Consider the following 13,286-nt stretch of genomic DNA (forward strand, 5'->3'; position numbering starts at 1 on the left):
AACGTGGAAAAAACCACGAATCCAAACTCGGATCAAAACCAATCACTAGAATAGTAGCAGTTACAAGACTGACTCATAAAACAACCCGTCGATCCAAACGACTTTGTTCCTCTCAGTCTTGAACGCTAGAACCCATGATTCACTGCTTCTTGTGATTGAAGTCCAATCTTAGTAGCCCTCGAGATTGATCTTTCGTCTAGATAACCCTTAAGACAAAAGATTAAGTTTTGTAGATGAGTGGAACCTTGATAGTTGAAGAACCGATGTAGCCTAGAGAAGTCTCCTTCAATAATGCTTCTTTAACTACCCTAGAGATAGAGTTTCACAATCTTTATATATGATCTCCAAGATAGAGCCAAATCCAAGTCTTATCCGTACTCACGAAAGTACAAGATAGAGCCAAATTCAAATCTTATCCGTACTCACGAAAGTACAAGATAGAGTCAAATTCTAATCTTATCCGTACTCACGAAAGTACAAGATAGAGCCAAATCCAAATCTTATCCGTACTCACGAAAGTCCAAGATTTTCAAACTTCGTTGGTGCATTCGAACGCGGCCCGGGTGCATTCGAACGCGGCCCGAGTGCGTTCTGCATGACTTGATCTCATCAACTTTGCTCCAATAATTTTGCAATTCTTCAAACTAGATATTTTCTAGACTTGTGTAAAACTCATACACATGTAAAAAATACACTTAAAATATTTTGTACACAATTGCCAACAATTAAAAACTAACACGTTCGAACGCTTGTGAACCCTTGTGAACACCTTGTGAACGCTTGTGAACACCATGTGAACACTTGTGAACGCCTTGTGAATGCCCGCATTTGTGAACGCGTTTGTGAATGCCCGCGTTCAAATGACTTGTGAACGCCTATGTCACGTTCGCAAATCAAGAGAAGGGGCATTTTGAGTGCGTTTGAACTCGATCAGGCGCATTCGAATGCGATCGACGTGAATCCTCTAGAATTAGGATTTTATATTATTTTAGGACTTGTTGGCTAGCCTCTATAAATATGTGGATGGCAACCAACTTCATATTGGAATTGGATTCTTGATTTTTTTCCTCCTATCTTCTCTTTAGACTCCTCCCTCCTCCCTCTTCACCATCCTTCCACCTCTATCGTTGGCAAGGTTTCTCCTCTCTTCTAATCTCCCTCGTTTGTCGAATCACCCATCTTCTTTGGGATCTCGACCACTTCATTCCCTTCGTCTACTTCCCTTAATCACTTCCACCATCCACCCTCATCTTCATACCCATCCATAACCCTAACATTCACTCCACTCATCACTACCACCATCACCCACGTTATTTCATGTTTTTTTCCCTGCTACAATTCGAATCTATGAAGGGCGTAAATAAAAAGTTGTAGATTAGGAAGTTACGGATCCAACCCAATTAGTTTCATAATTTTCTGACCACCGAAGAATATCTGATGAATATTTTTTCTTGATTGCACGAACTGATTTCTGTAATAAATTCAGATCTTGAAGGAATCTTAGCGTAGCCTATCACCTCATCTTTCTTTTTTTATCAAATATAATAACAGTTATTGTGTAATGACCTATAAAATTAATAAAAAAACCTTTTTCCTACCTCTAATTTGAATAAATTTCAAATCATATACATTAGTATATATAGGTTCTAGAGATTGTATACTTCATTAAATAAAATAAAACAAAGCCATTGCTAATTGGGCTTCCGTGAATGTTTCACATTTATTATTTATAAAAACATGAAAGCTAGACAATACATTAAGATTAATTAATATGTGTAATATACCATAATTAACATGTTCTAACTTATCATAATAATTTTCATAAGATTAATTACAGTTTACGATCCTCTAGTTTAGCTTACTTTTATAAACCTTAAAGTTTTTCAACTTAAGTGTTTAACCCTCCTCCGACATTGACTGAAGTGCAAATATTAATTTTTTTAATTATATTTGATCAAACTTAAAGAACCTTATTATTCGAGTTAAAATTGTAAAAAATTAGATAAGAGAACAACAAATATAACAAAATTGGATCAATCTATATCATATAATTATATTAACAAATATGAAGTACTTACAAATCCCTATATAGTCTTTCGTCAAGAGTGTTTTCAATCCACAAACTTGCAATTATAAAATATGCATAATATTAAAACTTAAATAAGATGATTAGGAAGCATAAGGACACAAGATTCTTACAATTGACCTATTCAAAGTCATTCATTAATTTGCAGCGAATTCCAAATCTCTCGGTTACATCGCAACACACCAAAGCGAAATAAAACGAATAGAAAATTTCACCCTGCAACTTGCAAGGCGGCTACGAGACCCTATCTTCCCCTACAAATATACCATAGGACTGAGAGAGAATTAGATCTAGAGAGATAGAAGAAAAAAAATGGAAGGAGCGGTGAGCACTGTGAACCCGGCCCAAGCACCGGACTTGGACCAGCCGGATCAGCCCGGTCTAGAGCTGGCCCAGTTCGGCGCCGGATGCTTCTGGGGTGTCGAGCTGGCATTCCAGCGAGTCGAGGGGGTGGAGAAGACGGAGGTGGGGTACTCCCAGGGCCAACTGGCCGGCCCCACCTACGAGGACATATGCCGTGGCGACACGTCCCACGCCGAGGTGGTCCGCGTGCACTACGATCCCCATGTCTGCCCTTATACAACTCTTCTGGATGTCTTCTGGGCACGCCACGACCCAACTACCATCAATCGCCAGGTCGGTTCCTCTCCTCTATTGGCTCTTGCCGGATCCAATGAATATATTTTTATTAATTTCTGCAATACAGTTTTATATAAATTCTTAAAAATGGAGATGAGATGGGTATCTTTTGATTTTTGGCATAATTATATTTTTGCCGTGTATCACTTTGCCTCTCTATACTATAAAAACGTGCAAATATCTTTCTAGACTACAACTAAACTTATTTGTAAATTTACGTGCCAAGCACGTGAACACTATATTATTTTCAGATAGACTAAATTACTCTCGTGAAGACAAAATGAAAAAAAAAATTTTGGACAGTTTTGCCCTGATCTTCTTCTTTATGCTTTCCCTCTTCTTTCCTATGTCATTTTCTTCCCAAGTATGTTTTAGTTAAATCTGCACCTTTGACTTTATCCCTTGTTGTGTACCCAAAAAAACTGACTTCATCAAATTAGACTTTCTAGAACCCAAGGAGCAAAACAAAAATATGCAAACATGACATCTACCATATATAAATGACTCTCAATATTATCATTGAATGTTGAAAAAGCTAGGTAAGTAATAAGAAAGAAGCTACTACGGTTAATCAATTCCAAACCATCTTTTTTCCAAGCATTTTTAGTTAGATCTTCATAAGAAATAATATAACAAATGAATTGGGAAGGAGACTATCCATTTCTAATTATAGCAAAGACTCCTCTATCTCCTTGTTAACATGAGAACAACACCTGGCCTATATATCACAAACTTTAGCTCATCTCTTACACTTTGCTAAAACCAAGGAATGTATATGTGTTCTCCGATGCTTGAGTATCTAGGCATCTTTAAGAGAGAAGGGTTCAAAGAAAGTTATGTAGAGGGATAGCATATTAAAGAGGAAGAAGAGGGGAAGAAGAAGGAAAGAGGAGAAGAAGAAGATAGGATGAGAAAGGAAGAAGATGGGTTTTAATTGTCCTCTATTTTCTCATCTGGCGATGTGGGTTGGTGATAGGTAAGGGTAGATAGGTAAATTTATATATTCAACCGATAAACTCTAAAAAATTTCTCTAACTATAAAAAGATAGAAAAGTAATTTTATGACTTTTATTAAATGCATTTAAAGGGTTGTAATATTTCAAAAGTCTAGAAGATTATTTGTACGTTTTTATAGTACAGAGAGCAAAGTGATACATGGTCAAAATATAGAAAGACAGAGTATAATTAAGCCTTTATTTTTTTTTCAAAATCACAATTTGTTGATGGTCTAAGTTTTACTTGTTCATGATTGTTGACTACCTGATGTTGACATTTCGATTACAATTTCTTCCGGGAGTAGTTACGATGACCCTCAAATTGCTTAGATCGTTTCTCTTATTATTATAAAAGTTAGAACACATTTTCCAGCCAAGAACTGGAGACATCTTTGGGTGGGTAATATCTTGTCTTATGAATTATGATAAGATTATAGATTAAGGAAGATCATAGATATGCATTTTGTAAGGATGTTATCTTTGTTCTATTCGAAAACTTTAACATGAATCTCTCAAACCGGATGCTTCTTAATATCTGTTTATGATAAGTGCTGCTCATAACTACATGATATACAAGATCAGGTCTCAATTTTCATAACCAATTCATAGAGCGTATTTCATATACTTTTAAAACCAAAATCCCTCTCTCCTAAGCTTCTTATTTTGCTAAGTTCTTGTGATTCTCAATTTATATTCTTTATTCTCCTCCTTTATATTCAGCTTAAAAAATTTCTAGCCCTTTCCTGACAAGGTTTTTCTAAACCAAGATGTTTTGCTCTTTGATAGAGATTATGTAAAGATTATAACTCCCCCCTAGAGATAAAGTTTTGCATTTCCATCTCGCGAGCATATGCTGTACTCTTCCACAACAAAATATCGATCTTTCTTCTTAATTTATTAAATGGACTTTGGCCTTATCCATATCACCTATCCTCTTAACTAATCCCAGACTAGCAAATTAATAGAAACTTGAAAGATTTTATACAAGTATTAAATCTTTTTGGATTCAATCTATTTTGTACATATAGCTATAAAATGACACACTTTAGATTTTATGCAAAATTTATTGTTTTTAGAGCGAAAGTTCATTTCTATTTTGTGGTTGGCAAGCTTGAAGAGTTTTTCTAAGATGCTAGATGAGGTGAGGAAGGAAAAACATATTTCTGCAGATTTATTCATGGATGCTTCTAAGAAATTTCAAGCTTTTCCTGGCAAAATTATATTCTATCTTTATCTAGGTTTAAATAACACGCTACATTTTCTAAGAGAAATTTTCAATTAACACCCTATTTTCTAATTGGTGATAATTGACAATCTGAAATGATTGTTAACATTTTTGACATAATAATATTTTGTTTCTCTAACGATAATGTTGCTTGCTAGAAAAAGGAAATGAGCTCTTAGGTGATTCTACAGTTCTAGAAGCACGTTATTTAAAATATATAATTTTCAATGATAATATTGGTTGTGCGGGCAATAATGTTTCTAATTATGATATTCCTTTTTTAACAGTAGAGTTATTCTTTTCTTTTGTTCAATTTCTTAGGGTAACGATGTTGGTACGCAATATCGGTCTGGTATCTATTACTATAATGAGGAGCAGGCCAAGCTTGCTAAGGAATCCAAGGAAGCAAAGCAAAGGGAGGTAAAGGAGACGATTGTGACTGAGATTGTACCAGCAAAGGCATTCTATCGAGCAGAAGAATATCATCAGCAATACCTTGAGAAAGGTGGTCGTGGAGGAGCAAAACAATCATCAAAGAAAGGATGCAATGACCTCATTAGATGCTATGGTTGATTCGATATATTTTGTTCGTATTGTGTGGTTTACAAATCCAATAAAACGATCCCAACGTGGATCTCATGAGGGACTTGATGTTCGAAGCATGTATCAGATGTTATATAACTAGACATCTTCTTTATTAATTATATACCAATCAAATTGTGTTGCCTGTTGTATACTCTATTCTAAATGTGAATTTTACTACGTAATATGTTGATATTATTTGAGAATTGTCAATCTAGTGAATTTTACTATGCCTAACTACGTAATATGTTGATATTATTTGAGAATTGTCAATCTAGTGAATTTTACTATGCCTACTCGATCTGCTTCAACAAGAGAAGGAATATCTTTTGTCAACTTGCGTGAATGCTCACCTCATCACCTTCTCGTAGTGTTCCTTGTAGGAGCGATATTTCTGTATTGATAAATTCATAGAGAAAATCATATTTAATTGAGTTGTACAAATTAGATTAAAGTATATGCACTACAGGAAATGCAAGCTATATTGGCAGTCACGAAATGCTATTAAAAATGTACAAAATGCCTCTATAGATTAACACCGGCATTTCACGAACTACCAAGACGGTGTTGTGCAACATTAGCATTTCTACAATATTTAGTGGCATATAACATATGTCGCTAAAAATTTTAAATAGTGGCTATATGCTGTAACATTTAGTGGCATTTTGTCGATGCTGTTAAATATATAGTGGCATTTTATAAATGTCGGTGTAAAACTAATTAATTTTATTTTATTATTTATTTAAATTTTTTTAGCACTATAATTATGTTAAATTCAAATATCCTGTGATAGTGTAATCAAACATAGTATTATATTCTACTTCATATCAACAAAATCATATATATAATAAAGAAAACTATAAAAATAAAACCACGATGAAAATGAATTTTATTTCATTTTCATTGTGGTTTGACCTAAAAATGTGAAATAAAATTCATAGATTAAATAAAAAAAATTATACAATAAACGTATACTTAATGTATAAAATTTTACTAAGACTAAGCTATTGTCTTTTGTAGTGGCATCTCCAATTGACCTTATATTACTATGGCATTTTATTAAGGACTCATTTGGTGCGACAACTACTTCTATATGAATTTTCAAAATTTTTTGTTCAAGTTTTTCCTTTCCAACTAATATTGAGGGATCTTTACTATAAACCACTCCATATGCCACCGATCGGTGAGTCTTTTAATTAATATTAAAACAACTTCTTCACCACCCATATATAATTTATATTATTATTACACATAGTATAAATAAAATCAAGAACTTAAATATGAATTATAGATTTACTTTCACGATCTTTTCTTGCCTTCTTAGCTAAACGTATATGTCAAAATTAAAAATTTATACATTTTAATTGAATAACAATTTGCCATATGAAGAAAATAAAAATACAAAAGTATTAACATAGATATATTATAAAACATATGTCAATTAGACAAACAATAAGCAATATGTTGTTGAAAGATATCTAAATCTATAGAATATAAAAAAGTATAACTTATTAATCTTATCACCTGATAAGATGAATTAGTATAATTAGATTCCGATGAGTTATGTTCTTTTGTGCTTGATGCATTATGCACAACATTAGAATTATGAAAACCCTATCATTATGGAAACATACAATAAGTGACAGTCTAAAAAGAAACATAAATTATAAAGAGGTAGTTGTATAATACATGTGTAATGCCCCCGCCCGGCACGGCATGTGCACGCCCACGCGCCCACACGGCACGCACGGCGCACGCGACAAGTCGGGCGGGGCCCATCACGCACAGATACTCTCCTGTGCACATGACATCATCAAAAAATATCATGCTAACCTATCCATGATCACATAATCCATCGCCAAATAAATCATACTCTTAACCAAATAAACCTGTTAACATATGAATATCAAAGTCCACAATAATATACACTAGACTGCTACACAATCTAGTAGGGCCCACACAGGCCACAACAAACCATCAAGATACCATTAAACAACTAATACAATAGTACACTATGATTCGACCTGTATTATATAAATCATCGTCTAATACAAAAGAGTACAAATATCAAATACTGGTACAACTCAATTTCTATATAAACCATCATCTATACTATCTCGCATCTATAGCTCACCTCATCATCACTCTAAAATATCTTCTCAAGATATCTCAGGTCGCTATCACGTACCATAAATCTGAGGGGTTAGAAAAGAAATAAAGAGAGTCATGAGCAAAAGGCTCAGTGAATAGACCTTACCTCGAATCAGTGATGCCAAACAGAGAGTAAATCATGTACTGGATAATATGAATTAGAAAGCAACATCATGTCATGAATGAGTATATGAATGCATCCTCAATAATACATAATTGAAAAGTAGATAATATGTCATACTAATAAAAGTATACAATCCTCGACAATGAATAAATAAATCTCCATGTCATATGATCATCATAACTCTCTATCAAATATGATATATGATGCATGCCGACCATGACCATGCGATGATATCAAATTCAACCATATATGATATATATTGACCACTCAATAATCAGGTATGTCAGATAAAAATGAAATCATATGCATTTCTCAACATCACGATCATCACCGACATCTCAGTATAATATCATCGTACTAGACCACTGTACACAGTCAATACTCAGTACCCGGTCTCAACATCATGTCCAAAGGCTCAGAGCATACTCCGCCACCCACAAGAGTATCTCTAATATAACCATACCCCACCACCCGCTAGGGTATCAACATCCATCCGGACCGGGCACCCACATAGTTGATAGAAACACGTGAGGATAACTCGCCACATATGCCCTAGCGAACGGCATGTGTTGTTACGATCTTGCACGGAACTTTAAGATAAGATCCCGAAATATCCCGCCGTTGGATCACTGTGAAATTTTGATATGTTGTAGGCCCGGAAAAGAGCTTTCCAACGGATCTAGTTTCAGGCGAATCGGAGTTGGGGATCTCGAGATATCGTTCGTTTAGTAGACGAACGTCAGGATACTCTGTTTTTGGATTCCGTGGATGAAGGCACGAAATTCTGGGTAATGGTGGATTGTGGAGGGCCGGTGTTGATGGGGTGGCACCGGTGTAAAAGTGATGGTGGAAGGGTTATGGATGATGGAAAGGTTAGGGATAGCGATGGATAAATTGGAAGAAGGGGGAGAAGAGGGCCACTCCTAAGGGACTAGGGTGATTGGCCTGTCGAGGGAGATTAGAAGCGGCGTCGCCGGGGAGATTGAGGGAACGGGAGCGAAGAAGATGAAGGAGGCAAGGCAAACTCAATTCTCAATATTCAATTCTAATTTTGGTTGCCCTACACATACTTTTATAGGCTAACCAACAACTCAATCTTATCCTAAAACACAATCTTATCCTAAAACTCAATCTTATCCTAAAACACAATCTTATCCTAAAACTCAATCTTATCCTAAAACTCAATCTTATCCTAAGGTAAATCCAAGCTCGAGACGATGTCGGTGAAGTCCGAATCGTATCAATCCACCACGCTTCCGCAACCTTGTCCTCAAGGTTTGAAATTTGGGAAGCGATCCATGATGTCTGTCTCTAGCTCCCATGTAGACTCGTCGCGCAGGTTTGCCCAGACCACTCAATCAGCACTTCAGTCTCTAATCTGGATCCTTGGCGTCTTCTCCTACGACTTAGGACTCGAACCGGCTCATTGGAGCCATCTTCCTCCATTGGTTCGGGTAAGGTCGAACCCACTACATGGTTAGGCCCGATCTGGGCCTTCAATGCCGAGACATGGAAGACGGGATGTATCCTGGTTCCTTCAGGTAGGTCCAATCGGTAAGCTACTGGACCGATTCGTTGTAGCACTCGGTACGGACCATAGTACTTGTATCCCAACTTTTGGTTCAAAATTGGCCTCAATGTGGATTGTCGATACGGTTGAGCTCGAACGAACACCAATTGATCCACCTCAAATTCTCGCTCACGTCTGCCTTTGTCATGCGTTTGCTTCATGCGGTTTTGTCTTTGTGGCTAGGTGAGTCTTGAGCTGTCTCAATGTTTCATCTTGATCAGCAAGCTCCAAGTCAAGCTCAGTCCTATCCGTCGCCGCGAGTCTATCGTAGGCACGCAAGACAGGGGGAGTGCGCCCATAAACCGCCTCAAATGGGGTCATGCCAATGCTTGAGTGATGAGCGGTATTGTATGACCACTCAGCCCAGTGGAAGAAATTTGACCCAATCCTTTGGTCGATCCGCCACAAAGCATCGCAAGTATTGCTCTAGTCCACGATTCACCACCTCGGTTTGGCCATCCGTCTCGGGGTGATAAGCTGAACTAAGATTGATTTGAGTCCCTTGCAATCTAAAGAACTCGGACCAAAACTCACTTATGAAGATGCGATCCCGGTCTGACACGATCGTCCTAGGCATCCCATGCAAGCGTGCCACTTCCCGAACAAAAATTTCAGCAACCCTTTTTGCTGAAAACGAGTGAGACAATGTTATGAAATGTGCATACTTGCTCAGTCTATCCACCACAACAAACACCACCGATTGTCCTCGAACTTCCGGCAGCCCCTCGATGAAGTCCATGGAGATATCCTCCCAAATACGCTCTGGTATCGGTAGTGGTTGCAGTAGCCCGCTAGGCTTGAGTGCCTCCGATTTGGCTCGTTGGCAGATTTGACATTCACGCACATACTTCTTCACGTCCGTCTTCATCCAGCCCAAGTACAGTTTTGGGCCAGCCGCTTGTAAGTACGTAATACCCCTTCATGACCTGCTATAGGAGTATCATGGAAGTGTGCCATCAATAGCCTCCGTAGCTCTTCGTTTCGGGGTACCTTGATTCGCCCGTGCTCTAGTACTAACCCATTGCGCTCCTCGTGCTCGGGGTTGCTTGAGGGGTTCGCTCTCAACTCCTCCATGAGTCGGACCAGATCACTATCCTCTCGCACCGGCTCTTCGTAGATCTGAAAAGAAAGGAAAAGTGGGTGCCGAGAAAGAAGCGAGCTCCCTTTTTTTTGAAAGTTCAAGCAGCGGTTTACTTCCATCCAACAACACTCTCTCGACCATCTCTCCAAAAGGTCAATGTGAGGCTTATAAAATCAAAGGTCACGGCCCCAAGCTCCGAAGCCATTGGGTCCCTAAAACAATATCGGCACCTTGCAAGGCCAATGGATAAAGATCCAATGTGAAAGTTTGGCCTTGCACCTTCAATTCTGCACCTCCACAAATAGAATCTCGCTCGCAAGGTGGTGCCATCTCCAATCGTCACATCGAACCCTTCCGTGGGTTCCGACTCGAGCCCAATCTTCCTAAGGAGCCTCATGTCAATGAAGTTGTGGGTGGACCCGGTGTCAATCAAGATTCTCTTTGTGGTCTTCTTGACTACTCCGTTCACCCGCAATGTCTTTGGCGCCGCCGTCCCCGAATAGGCGTGGAGGGAGATTTCAGCTATAACGTCCTCCACGTTTTGCTCCTCAACTTCTTCTCCTCGATGTCCAGCCACATCTGCGCTTTCAGCTGCAAGCTCATCCTCCGCTTCCTCCAATCCATCGATGAGCATCACCGATCCCATCGGTTTAGCACAACGATGCCCCGGTACAAACTTCTTATCACAACGGAAGCATAAGCCCTTGGCTCTTCTTTCTTCTACTTGGGCAGGTGTGAGTGCTCGCCCGGACCTCTAGGTGCGTACTTCACATCTTGGGATGGCTTCAAGGGTGCTCGAGGAGGTATCAATGCAAAGTAGCAGCTCTTGGTACTCCGCTAGTGTTTCCGCCGCTATGTTTTGTAGAGCTTGATTGCGGCTTCCTTGGCTTGTCCAACTCGCTTCCAGTGTATCTTCATGGCTCTATGCTTGTCTTCCATAAGCACCGCATCTTGGAAGGCCTCCTTTAAGGTTCTAGGCCTTAAAGCCCTCACATCGGCTTGTATGTCACCCCGCAGCCGGAGATGAAGGTCTTTGCGAAGTTGCCGATCCGTCCATGGTGGATGACATCGGCTACTAATCCTCTCAAATTCTTCTTGGTATGACCCAACCGTGGTCTTCTGAACCGTCTTTGAGAGGAGAGCATCAAAGTCTTCATAGCCCGATACTCCAAATCGCCGTGTGATATCGGCGCAAAATTCAGCCCAAGTTTCGATGGCCTCAATGGCATTGGCTGATCGAAACCAATGAAGCGCCGCATCCTCAAGGTGGAAGCTTGCAAGCGTCACCTTGTATTCTTCCGCCGTACCTTGGTATGCAAAGAATTGCTCCGCCCTATACAACCAATCAATTGGATCGCCACCTTTGAACTTGGGGAATTCGAGACGCACGACTTGTTCACGAATGCCGTTGTCTCGTTCCGGTTCATGCCCAACTCCTTGTCTAACCGGCGGAGGATGCACCATGAAGGGTTGATGATCCCTCCTTCGGTTTAGATCAACTCGCCGTGGTTCCGGATCGTATCGGCCCGCCCATGGATCTTGATCTCCAATGTGGTCTCCATGGTGATTCGCTCGTCGGATGGGTTCACACCGCAACTGGTCCTGGTGTAACCATCCTTGCTTGCCTCGCCCATAGGGTGGTGGTAGCAGCGGCTCTTGTGGTTGCAAAGGCTGAACCGGTGAGGATTGATTCAAGGGGTGGACTCGCGTCGTGGGGTCGATGGTGCCTTCCCGTTAGACATTGCTTCCCTTGGCGCCCGTAGTTCCCGCATCATCTCCATCATCATCTCGGTGGTTGATGGCCATCCGCTCCGAAATAGACCCCAACATGGATAGAACGCTAGGCTCTTCCGTATTCCGATTAGATCGGATGGTTCCGCGGGTGGAAGTCCCCGCAATCGTCTCTTCCTCCTCTATTGGGAGAATCTCTTCTTCATCATCACGCCGTGCAGCCATGGATCTGGTGGTCGTCATTGGAAGCGCTTGTCCGAGGAACGGTGGCTCTGATACCAGATTGTTACGATCTTGCACGGAACTTTAAGATAAGATCCCGAAATAACCCGCCGTTGGATCACTGTGAAATTTTGATATGTTGTAGGCCCGGAAAAGAGCTTTCCAACGGATCTAGTTTCAGGCGAATCGGAGTTGGGGAGCTCGAGATATCGTTCGTTTAGTAGACAAACGTCAGGATACTCTGTTTTTGGATTCCGTGGATGAAGGCACGAAATTCTGGGTAATGGTGGATTGTGGAGGGCCGGTGTTGATGGGGTGGCACCGGTGTAAAAGTGATGGTGGAAGGGTTATGGATGATGGAAAGGTTAGGGATAGCGATGGATAAATTGGAAGAAGGGGGAGAAGAGGGCCACTCCTAAGGGACTAGGGTGATTGGCCTGTCGAGGGAGATTAGAAGCGGCGTCGCCGGGGAGATTGAGGGAACGGGAGCGAAGAAGATGAAGGAGGCAAGGCAAACTCAATTCTCAATATTCAATTCTAATTTTGGTTGCCCTACACATACTTTTATAGGCTAACCAACAACTCAATCTTATCCTAAAACACAATCTTATCCTAAAACTCAATCTTATCCTAAAACACAATCTTATCCTAAAACTCAATCTTATCCTAAAACTCAATCTTATCCTAAGGTAAATCCAAGCTCGAGACAACGTCGGTGAAGTCCGAATCGTATCATGTGTCCGAATGTCTACTGCGCACACAGACTAACGACCTCAGATGTAAGGCCAATAGGATCGCGACCATGTCGAGCGATCAATCATCCACCAAGCGCGTCCTAACCCTCGCGCCCACTCGGGTATCCTCACGCTTTCTATCAACT

At 40.0% G+C, this 13,286-nt stretch overlaps 1 protein-coding gene across 1 annotated transcript; it reads left to right on the plus strand.

Moving 5' to 3' along the window:
- The first annotated feature begins 2,208 nt into the window (after positions 1–2,208).
- LOC140794679 (peptide methionine sulfoxide reductase-like) lies at positions 2,209–5,679 on the plus strand. Its single transcript, XM_073146808.1, has 2 exons — positions 2,209–2,722; positions 5,267–5,679. Exons 1-2 carry the CDS (start codon positions 2,399–2,401, stop codon positions 5,516–5,518), a joined length of 576 nt encoding a protein of 191 aa, XP_073002909.1. The 5' UTR covers positions 2,209–2,398; the 3' UTR covers positions 5,519–5,679.
- Positions 5,680–13,286: the final 7,607 nt, after the last annotated feature.

This window comes from Typha latifolia, chromosome 9, assembly GCF_019914945.1.
Source record: "Typha latifolia isolate L0001 chromosome 9, TyphaL0001v2, whole genome shotgun sequence".
In the NCBI taxonomy this organism is placed as follows: Eukaryota; Viridiplantae; Streptophyta; class Magnoliopsida; order Poales; family Typhaceae; genus Typha; species Typha latifolia.

What these genes read in the sequence shown, in the direction of transcription:
- LOC140794679 (XM_073146808.1), top strand. Translation starts at nt 2,399, where the DNA reads ATGGAAGGAGCGGTGAGCACTGTGAACCCGGCCCAAGCACCGGACTTG. An exon ending in CAACTACCATCAATCGCCAG is followed by an intron (nt 2,723 to 5,266) that starts GTCGGTTCCTCT and finishes TCAATTTCTTAG; the next exon opens with GGTAACGATGTTGGTACGCA.